Raw genomic sequence first — 10,866 nt, 5'->3', positions numbered from 1 at the left:
CATTGCTAGAATTGCAGTCGCCCCGCAAGCGATCGTGTGTCGTGGCCGCAAGGTTGCAACACGGACAACATCGCCGGAGTAACGTGCTGCTTGCACCGCCGCTGCTTGTTTCTCGTTCTCGCTGCTGCCGCTGCTGGCTGCTTGCTGTTGACAAGGGAAAGAGATGGAGAAGGAGATGAGAAAGAAGACCGGGAATTGGAAGGTCAAGGTGTTGCCACCACGTGGAGACTGCTTCGGTGTAGACTGCCTCGGTCAGGTCAAGGCGCTTGAGAGGTGACGACTCCATGCCCGAAATACTGAGGCCCCATCCTCCTCAATGCCTCTCCGGCGTGCTGCTGCGTCGTGCGAGTGTGAATGGATAAAGGAAAAGGCAAAAGAAGAGAGATAAGATGTGTGCAGTGCAAGAGAGAGGGGATAAAGGAGAGGATGTGTGGTGGGCAAAGGAGGAGGTCGATGCAAAACGTGGGATCCGTCGAGTGATCCCAAGCGTTTAAGCCTAGATGAAGGCAGTATCCATAGAGGGCAAAAATGTAAATGTCTTCTTCTTTTTTGAGGGGCAGCAAGAATGTAAATGTCTGTCAGCCCTAATGGGCTCAGCATAACTACGGTCCACCGGCCCACTTGATCTTAACTACCCGAGAATGCGAATGGCAAATCCCCCAAAGAAAAGGAACCCGCATCGACGAATTAATAAGCACGGCTCCGTTGCTTCACGAACTCTCCTCTTTCTTTTTCCTCCACCTCTATCGCTCCTCCTTCCCCCGGACTCCACCTCAACCCCCTCTCCGTCGCGTCGCCGCGGAGCCCTAGGACGGCGCCGCCGCGCTACCGCCATGGCGCAGCCGTCGCAGGAGGCGATCGAAACTTTCATCAGCATCACCGGCGCCGACGAGGCCGTCGCTGCCCGCAAGCTCGAGGTGAACCGACCTGCTCCCCCTCACAACTTCGTCTGTGCTGTCTGTTGTCCGTTCCCTTTCCCCATGAAAAATCTGTGCCAGGGGCTACGTTCATGTGGATTTGGTGGCTTTAGGGTTGAGTTAGGGTTCGCTCTCTCCCTGCTCGGTTGGGTCAGATGGCGATGCGGTGGGATGGCGGCTGGGCGGTTTGTGTGTGTGTGACTCAGCATCAGCGTATGATCAGTATGCAGAATTGTGCTGTAGGGTGCTTAGGGTTGATGATAATTCTCCAATTGGGGTTTCTGGAGTGTAATGCCTGTGTTCTCCGATTGCTGCATACACTTACCTTCTGTTTTATGTTTGTGCTTTAAGTAACACGGAATCATCAATGGATTAGAGTTGGGGGGTGTCTTCGATCTCATAAATGATATGGCTGTAAATTGAGTTGATTTGTGCAGTGGGGAGGACTGAATTTTATGGAATCTGTCCAGATGTTTGCGCCATGAACCGTAGGGAGGAGCACGGTAGTAGTTAGTTGTATTTGCACTTTTGGAGTAGGGGCATGAGGGAAAACATATTTTTTTTAAACATGTTTGTCGTCTCTGATTGTGCCAAGAGTCTATGTTAACTGAATGGCTGAAGTTTTGCAGATCTGCTTTTTCAGGAGATTTATTTCGACCGAGTATTTGATGAACATATACACTATTAGTGTTTGAATTATTGTGCATTTCACTTTCTTATATTTGTTCATCTAATACTGCTGTAAAACATAGCAACTTGGAATTTAGACAAGTAAAATATTAGTACATTGAATTTCAGTTTAAACCTTACTCAGTATCACACGATGTGCTGTGCTGCACCTTATAGGCTAGGATACACTACAAATTTTAACTTGATAAACAGTAGGGTTGAGGTGATAATGTATTCATGTTATTTTGGCTTTATTTTCCTTGATCAATCTGGACTACAGCTATTGTTTTCGTCATGTTTTACACCTTGCTTATCTATTAGATTTAGACATAGTGATTCTTGCAATATGTGTATTACTAGCTTTCTGGGCTCATATATATGATAATGGCTGGCCAATGAAATGTACATAGGAGCATAGCGGTGACCTAAATGAAGCGGTTAATGCATACTTCAATGAAGGAGATAGATCCACGTAAGTATTTTGCTCTCTCATCTGTTCTCTTTCTGGTATGCGTTTAGTGTCCTAACACCCATGGAATTCCTTTTACAAAATGTAACCAAGCTGTATGATTTTCAGCACCAGAATCAATCAGAATCCTATACCTGACAGTCATGATGATATTATGGATCTGGACGAACCATTTGATCCTATGTTTACCCGATCTATGGGCAACCCTTTTGGTATTTTGGACCCAAGTTTTGTTGAGAGAGCCGCTGCTGGTTTCTTTGGTCAGGGACCTCAGGTTACACATCCCAGGGATGTGCGGCAGATACCTATTGAAGTTAAAGACACTGATAATCCTCAAATTGGAAGTTCTGGTCAGGGTCCTGTTATTGAAGATGTTACTGGACGTGAGTCTTTATATGGTCTGGAGGTTCATGGGACTGTTGTCATTGATGAGGATGATGATGACTTGCCATCTACCCATGCTCCTGTTATCCCAAGAAATACTCCAAGCACATACAATTCTGCACCAAGTGCTCCTCCATTGGTGGATGTTAGTGACTATAACAATGACATAGAAGAGGAGATGATCCGTGCAGCAATTGAAGCGTCAAAAAGGGATGCGGAAGGACTTACAAATGTAAGCTTCGACTTATTGGATATCTTGCTCTTTTAATAATGTAGGTTTTACACTTTAGTTTGAACAAGTCTGCTGTGTTTAGGCTTTAAATAGTGGTGCATGTGAGAATGTATCACTGGTCAGAGGTAATGATCTAGCACGAGCAGTTTCTCTTTCCTTGGAGGCACTTCTCCAAGATTTTGAGCTCTTGTTTTGTGCATGTATATTTATTATTTTTTTATCAATCAGGTAGCAGAGCGAGAGAGAGTTCTACTTCAAGAGGGAATGCATGCAGTTGATAATTCTTCTGATTTATCTGATAAGGAGGACATTGAAGGAGCAAGTGAGGCAGTTGAAAGGTGACTATCAAATATTATCCATTGTCTAACTTTATTCAGTTAATTCTAGATCAATAATTTGCTCGGTTTCTCAGAAATGTTTCATCACTTGCTCAGTTTCCATTGTTCCATCAGTCTACAGTTTCAAAAGCATTGTGTTTGTGCTATTTTAACACAAGTTTGACTAGCTGAGCATGCACATTGTGTGTCCTATCGTAATAGCCTCGAACTATCCTTTCTGTATCTAGTGATAACTAATTCCTTGTATTGTCCTTTCTTGTTGTAGGCAAGTACTAACCACAGGGCAAGCTGGAACTTCTAGGCAATTGGTTGATGAAGAGAACTTCCAAGACGATATTGAAGATGTTGACGAAGAACCTTTAGTTAGACAACGTTCCAGGCGTGTTCTATCTGGAACTGCCGGGCCAACAGAAGCAGTGCAAAGGGCTGAGAGTCCTCCCTCAGGCCCTCAGCCTCATGGTACTGAAAATGCTCACCAGCATAATGGAGCTTTCCCCTCAGAGGTATTCTAATCACCTCATGCCTCTAGGAGGCTTCTGTTTTGGTGCACTACAGTTTCTCCACAACTCACGGTTCTGTTTTTTTTTTCTGTCAAGTGGGGAGGCATTTCTTCTGAAGAGCACGATGAAGCTGTTATGCTTGAGGCTGCTATGTTTGGTGGGATTCCTGAACACACAGAATATCCATTTCCCCTCCCATCTCATGGAATCTCAACTGGTTATCCCCGAGTAGCACATCCTCCATCACCAACATTAACTGCACAGAGGTTGTTAAGGGAGCAGCAGGTATGGAGCTGTATTTATCTGCTAGGGAATGGATTGACTATTGCACCTAACACATGATATTTAAATTACAGGATGATGAGTATCTTGCAGCCCTCCAAGCTGATAGAGAAAAAGAGTTGAAGGCTGTGGAGGATGCTGAGCTCCGTAGATTAGAAGAAGTTGCTGCAAGAGAAGCTGCTATTGAAATGGAAAAGCAAAAGAACGAGGAAAAGCTGAGAAAACAACTTGAGGAAGAGGTACTTCAGTTGGTATTATCTATGAAGTTCTTTGGGAAAAGTTCTGGAATTCACTCCTATTAGTATTCTCATGTTTGCTACATATATACCTCTATATACACTATACAGCAGTGTCTTGGGCCTAGCTTAACACACACATCCCGATGCTAACAGTATAAGAGGCCACATAATATTCTGGGATGTCTTGTGTATGGATTACGCTTGGATGCTGTACTGGTTAGGGGTTGCTCATCAGGATGATTTATTAAATCACTGCAGATGTGGCAAACTGTCAATTAATGTGAGTATTAGTTTTGAACAAGAGTGGAATGAATGCCAGTTTGTAAGATATGCCTGAGATTGTTGAACTTCGTAGTATGTTCCTTTACTTAATTCTTATCAGGGCATACTTTGGAACTTAGTTATGCTTAACTAGAAGCAGCCTAATACAAGAGAGATGTCTCTCGGAAGCATTAGCATCAAAGTTTTGTAGGGTCATTGCTATTTCTTGCTGTGACTATCCCCATCGTCAAATAAGCGATAAGAAGCATGTAATATTTCTTCTTCAGACTCTGTTAAAGCTTGATTAGTCTATTATTCTCGATGAACGTGTTATATTTGGCACTGCGACACATTTATTATGCATTTGTTTCACATCATGAAAATAGGAGTTGGAGTCCATGCTTGCAGCCAAGCGAGCTTCATTACCAAAGGAGCCACTGCCAAATTCTGAAGGAGCCGTCACAGTTGTAGTTCGCATGCCTGATGGCAGTCGCCAGGGAAGGCGCTTTTTGAAATCTGATCAGCTCCAGGTAGGCTGCTTTCAGTTGCCAGTTCCATATGGAACATTCATTATAAATTATACCTGCTTCCAACTTTCTGGGATTTTACTGCAGGTTCTTTTTGATTTCATTGACATCAGCAAGTCATTCAAGCCAGGAACCTATAGACTGGTAATTATACTATTTTTCTTCTATTTGAATTAGTTATGTTCACAAGAGAAGTTCTATTGAGAAAGATTCAGCTTCCACTAACATGGTAGTGGATCATGATCATATAGCGACAGTGCTTGGTTACCCACACTAGCTGTAACAGGGGAAACTATATCATGTACTAGTGCTGCTATATCAATATATGCCACTAAACAAAGCTTGAATTCCCATATTAATCCATTCCAAATGGACTATGTAGCTTAAGTAGGCAAGTTCAGATAGTTGACAGCACCATTCAGTACAGTGACCTGTATGATGATTGATCGCATAGAATCTATGACTCCCAACCGTTTCTGCTATATGTGGCATGCTTATTTTCATTTTTAGATCACCATTTTCTGGCAAGCTTTTAACATGGTGATTACCAGAAATACATTTTAGCTAATCATTTACTGCTGTTGTTTGGTATGTGGAATTTGTGATGACGTAGCTAAACTCTATGGAAGACCGAGCACGTCAGAATATCTTCTTGTTTTATGTTCTATGCGATTACTGATATAGCATTCTTGTTATTATATCGATGAGATGTTCCATACTAATGCAAATCTATGATGTGCAGGTGAGGTCTTACCCCAGGCGTGCATTCACCGACGAGGAGTGTCAGATGTCGTTGAGTGATGTGGGCCTCAGCAGCAAACAGGAGGCCTTGTTTCTAGAACAAATTTCAGGATAGTGTGAAGGATTTAGTAATGGACGGCATTCAACTGGGGATTCATACTTTTTACTTCTATCTGTCATATGTTGATGGAAAGTTAGCAAGGTTTATCGTGAACCTCCGCGTCGAGAAATGTCGCATTATCCTCTTTTGTTTTATGATCCGGTGATAGCAAGTTCCATTATGTACTTGGTGTTGCAAATCCCACTTTAGGCATGCAGTCAGGATGTATATACAGCGCTCTTTTGTGATCTAAGCTAATGGATTGCATGGTATGTCTTTCGAGTTTGCGGACTTCATGTTAAGGTTCTTTGTGAGATATCTCAATTGGCCTTCATATTATGGACTCATGGTCACCTCGGTGACCTGGCCCTCCCAACCTGATGTAGTGGCAAGCTTGCATCAGCAATTTAGTACTTATGGTCATCAGTAACATATTATGGATTGTATTTTTTTTACTGAATTCAGTAGTATTAATTGATATTTCTACACGGCAACCTGGATTTACTGCATCAGTAATTTGAGTATTGATATTTCTACGTGCTATGTGGATTTACTTCCAATTCCATCGAGTTTGAATGAAGAAAAGTGCCGAGCTTAAAGTGAAATCGCACGTACATAGTGCTGGAAGGTGCGTACAAGGAAGGAAATCGGTAGCGACCGTGCGTCAAATCGTCCATTTTATTAACGTGTCGAGATCGGCAGCAACAGCAGGACACGACAGACTGGACAAACGAAAATTAATACGGCGGTGAAGAGGCAGACATGCCGCAACAACGGCAGAAATCACCACCTTCATTATTAGTCACTCTGTAACCTGGATCGTTTCTTCGTTCCGACTCAAGCCGCTGCCGTTCATGCACAGGGGAAAAAGAGACAGAATCAAGCTTAGAAAACTTTGGAAGCATGAACAAGCAGTAGTAGTGATTTTATTTTGAAGAAGGAATGATGCATGGCGGGTTGTGGGCTTACAGCAGTTGACTTGTCCAATGTTGCAGCGGGAGGGGATGCTGTTGATGATGCCCATGGTGCTGCACGCGCAGTCGCGCGAGATGGAGCTCAGCGCGCTGCAGCAGTCGGCGCTGGGGTCGGCGGCGCCGGGCACCAGGTACGCGCGGCACGCCAGCAGCCGGTTCAGCTGCGGCACGCACCCCCCCCGGCCGCTGCGCCTCCGCCGCCGGCCCGAGGCCGCCGACCACCAGGAGAACGAGGGACACGGCCAGGAGCGCGCGCGGGACGGTGCTCGGCGCCATCGTGCGTCGTCGGTCGACCGTTGTCCTCTCAAACGCTGGAGTAGGCTTCTTGAGCTTGTGCTGGCTGGCTGTTGCATTGCACGACGACGCGCTATGGTATTTATACGGAGTTTTCGAAGGAGGAGGAGGCGCGGCGAGCTTTGCATGGCTCACCAAGAGCTAGTAGAACTTGGAAGGCGATGATGCACCGTGCACGGAGCGAGCGGTGGAGCAGCCGTTCGAGCAGCTGCAGGTTTTGTGTGAGCTACCGAACGAGCGTCACGCGCCTGGGCGCATCACGCTCTTGAGATCTTCGCTTCTTTTCCGGTGCCGGCTTGTCCTAGGAGAGGAGCTTGCGACGCACGGCCTGCTCGATCTGTGTCTGTGCGCGGCTGCCACGCAATGCCGGTGCCGGCATCTCTTGCTAGCGGAGTATCTGGAAGAAGTTTTTTTTTATTTGCGAAATATGCCCACTTAGAAGAAGTTGTAGTTGCAGTCTTGAAAAATGTTCATCACGTGGTAAAAAAAATGTTCATCGCTTGTTTAAAAAATGGCCAGGTAATTTAGTTGTTTAAAAAATTTACACCCAACTACAATTACACCCACAACCCCTGCGGATACATACTGGACCAACTACTAGAGCTCGCGCACGCCAACTAAATTACCAGATACTTTCATTTCTTGGTAACTATTCTAATGTTTATGAAAATATGATGCTGCCTAAATTAGATATTTTTGTTTTGCTTACAAATGAAGGATCCAGTATGGACAAGAAGGATGAACATTCGAGTATGATCAAGCATGGTGATGATGGCGCATACAAAGGGAACAAGAACGTAGTTACTAGTGAAGTTTTCAGCACTTTAAAGCCACCATGATGACATCCAAGGACATGGACGAAATATACAAAATTTTGTCCGTAGCTTAATATATGTGCTGCACCACCTTATTTTTGTGCCAGACTCATGTAATTTTAAAATACAACTTCGTAGGCTATTTTTAGAGTTCGTATTGTAGGGGAAACGATTGAGGAGGTGTTTTAGTACCACCTTGCCAAAGGTGGATGAAATCCCCTCTCTTTTCCTCTATAAATACAACCCTTAAGGCAACGTTTAGATTTGTGTTTTGTTTAGATTAAAAGTTCTCCATAGCTGCAACTTCGCGTCCTTCGTTGTGTTCTACGACCAGACCAAGACATCACAGAACCCCACTTTCATTAATAAACACTTTCCTCTTATATTCGTAATATTCAGATTGCAATTTCAATTTCTTGCTTGTTCTTCGTCTGCGTGCAGGAAATAGACCTTCGTGGTCAGGTTGATCGTGCTCCGACGTGGTTAGTAACCTCTTGGTGTTGGTTTAGAGATTGCTAAGGCGCGACCTCCTCGCACGTTCGTAGTCGGATCGTCAACGTCTACTCCATCGAAAACGATAGCCACTATCTCATCGAAAGATGGGACACCTTAGCCTCTATCAAGTGTATCAGATTTCCAGGTTGCTCGGTGAGATTTTACCAGTTTTCGTAGACTAGATTGCATCTGTTGTTCATACCTACAGAGTCCACGAAAAAGCCAAAAAAATTCGGGTTAGTTCATCATATCCGAACCAATCTGAGCCTCTGCATAACCTTTTCAGTGTTTTTGCTTTGTTGAATTTGCAGCTGCATCGTCGTGTCGAGTTGCTAGTCTTAGCGTCTAGTCTCTTAGAGTTTCGAGTTCTGTTCACATGTTGTCACGCCGCCGCCGCGCCATTGTCATCACCGCCGCTGCACCATCGTCATCACCGCTGCCATATACCACCAGCGTCATCACCGCTTCCATATACCACCATCGCATATCCGCCACCAATCCGAATCCATATACACCACCACATATTCGCCGCCATCACGCCAACCCGAGTCCACACTACTGCAGGATGCTGCTAACGCGACACTACGATCAGAGACCCTTTGACAAAACTGTGTGCGATGCATTAATCGCAAACGGGGATGTAAAAAAATCGTCAAAAAAGATGCAAAATGTTTGCGATGGCGGAGACATCAAACACAGTTCAAATTTTAGTTACGTGTGCGATGCGGGGCATACAATTGATCCAGAAGAACTGTTTGCAATGAGGCAGAACAACAGAAACGGGCAGCCATATCAATGTGTGTGCGATATACGGCATACAGTTCGCTCCGATGAACTGTGTGCTATTAGGGAATGCAACAAAAACGGCCAGCCAGATCAAGGTGCGTATGATATACGGCATACGATTCACTCGGAAGAACTGTTTTCGATTAGGGAAGAGAACAGAAATGGTTCAACTTAACAAGATGTGTGCGATATGCGGCATACACTTCACATAGTTGAACTGTTTGCGATAAGCCAAAAGAACACAAACGATTCATGTAAACAAGATGTATGTGATACGCAACAAACAACCTACTCGGATGAACTGTTTGCGATGAGAAATTATAACACAGATGGTTACTATAGTTAGTTCGTGTGCGATTCTGTTCGTACAAAAAACTTTGAAAAATGCAAACTAGTTGCTTGCGGTGGTTAGGAGTATCGCACACGATGCGTCTGCGAGTGCTCGTGTGCGATGATTAGTAAGTTACACATACGTTTCCTTATGTTAACAAGTGTGTGATAAATAACACGTGGCACCGCATACGGTATTCGGGTTGTGTGTGTGCTCCACTTAGTCATCTCGCGCTCCAGCGAATGCTTCCCGCGCTCCACATGGGTGAATTGTAAAATCCACACCTCTTCCCTCATCGGTTTCCCGCCACCAGCTACTTGCTGCATATAACCCAGGCGGCAACGCACCGTCGCGACACTCTGCGCAGATCTAGTCCTCACCCACCTACCATTAGTTATTCCAAGCATGCCAGGCAACACCAAAGTTTCGATGTCGACCCCTACCCGCGTTACATTTCAGCGAGGAGAACGAGCCGGAGCAGGTCGGGGAGCAAGAGCTTCATCGGCCGATGCAGGCACCATGGCCCATCGGCAGCGATATCGGCGTGACAGTCCTTGGCGCATAATCGACATATCGTAGAGGAGGTGTGATGAGTAGTTTGCCATCCACCATGCAAAAGATCCAGAGCTGCTCGGCGGCATGATCGACGACCCAAATGAAGAGCCGCCGTCACCAGTGCTCATCGAGAGCCTGATGCCCCGCAAGGAATGGGCAGAGGACCTCTGCGATTCAGTCAAGACACAGGCAACCTGCGGCTTCATCATTGCCCGCGGCGGCCGTGTCAACCTCGATCCCGACGATGTGATGGCCAGGCTCGAGCGCATCCTTGGCGGAGTTGATGTCCCCGACGAAGTAGAACATCGCCAACGTGATATCTTGAGGATGCAGGTGATGGACGGAATTTGCTACCAGGCCAAAGACATGGAAATGGAGCGGTTCCGCGGAGCTATCATGCGTGCGATTGCACGCTGTCAAGCTCTTCTGGAAGAGGCCCAGCAGCCCCAAGAGCCTCCCAGCGCCAGCAGCTCTGTAGGCGGAGGCGGGTCGGGACACTTGGAATGAACGGCCGCAAAGGTGCTATGCTGATCATGGTGTCTGAGAAGACCGTCGTCGGAAGGCTGCCAACTCAGTCTTTTAGCCTATATTTATTATAATTGTATGCATATGTAGGTCATGAGTGTTTTGGGCCTTGCCGCATGTGGCATTTTAAATTATCCTGAATATGTAAGACAATTATTAACAGTTGCCACTGTAAATTTGCCTCAACGGCGAGCAGAGCGCGCCCAGGGACGCCAGAGCGGAGCGCGCCGCGGCCGCCTCAATGGCGAGCAAAACATGCGGAAGGACGCGAGCAGAGCGCACCGAGGCCGCCTCAACGGCGAGCAACCACGTGGTCAACCTTCTGGCATCCATAGGACACGATGGTGATATCTTGACTGTGTGTGATAGTGGGCAGACATGTACACGTACATTCAAGAACGCCGGACCACGTTTCGGGCTTCCGATGCTTGG

The 10,866-nt window shown here is 45.8% G+C and overlaps 1 protein-coding gene and 1 pseudogene across 2 annotated transcripts; one reads left to right on the top strand and one right to left on the bottom strand.

Moving 5' to 3' along the window:
* Positions 1-650: 650 nt before the first annotated feature.
* Positions 651-5,941, top strand: LOC123163972 (plant UBX domain-containing protein 8). Of its 2 annotated transcripts, XM_044581379.1 has the most exons (10): positions 652-917; positions 1,997-2,058; positions 2,164-2,671; positions 2,900-3,009; positions 3,275-3,512; positions 3,606-3,794; positions 3,866-4,030; positions 4,678-4,821; positions 4,906-4,962; positions 5,561-5,941. In XM_044581379.1, the coding sequence occupies exons 1-10, from the start codon at positions 834-836 to the stop codon at positions 5,672-5,674; spliced, it is 1,671 nt and encodes a 556-aa protein (XP_044437314.1). In that variant the 5' UTR covers positions 652-833; the 3' UTR covers positions 5,675-5,941. The 2 variants fall into 2 exon arrangements, with proteins under 2 accessions (XP_044437313.1, XP_044437314.1); XM_044581378.1 differs by having other exon boundaries at positions 651-917; positions 4,678-4,962.
* Positions 5,942-6,319: 378 nt separating this feature from the next.
* LOC123163973 (non-specific lipid-transfer protein C4-like) lies at positions 6,320-6,924 on the bottom strand (annotated as a pseudogene).
* Between the last annotated feature and the right edge of the window lie 3,942 nt (positions 6,925-10,866).

The sequence above is a fragment of the Triticum aestivum genome, chromosome 7D (assembly GCF_018294505.1).
Source record: "Triticum aestivum cultivar Chinese Spring chromosome 7D, IWGSC CS RefSeq v2.1, whole genome shotgun sequence".
NCBI classification, from domain to species: domain Eukaryota; kingdom Viridiplantae; phylum Streptophyta; class Magnoliopsida; order Poales; family Poaceae; genus Triticum; species Triticum aestivum.
Note: the sequence above shows the minus strand (reverse complement) of the source record. Positions and strands in the feature narration are given on the sequence as shown.

What these genes read in the sequence shown, in the direction of transcription:
- LOC123163972 (XM_044581378.1), top strand. Translation starts at nt 834, where the DNA reads ATGGCGCAGCCGTCGCAGGAGGCGATCGAAACTTTCATCAGCATCACC. An exon ending in TCGCTGCCCGCAAGCTCGAG is followed by an intron (nt 918 to 1,996) that starts GTGAACCGACCT and finishes AAATGTACATAG; the next exon opens with GAGCATAGCGGTGACCTAAA. An exon ending in AATGAAGGAGATAGATCCAC is followed by an intron (nt 2,059 to 2,163) that starts GTAAGTATTTTG and finishes TATGATTTTCAG; the next exon opens with CACCAGAATCAATCAGAATC.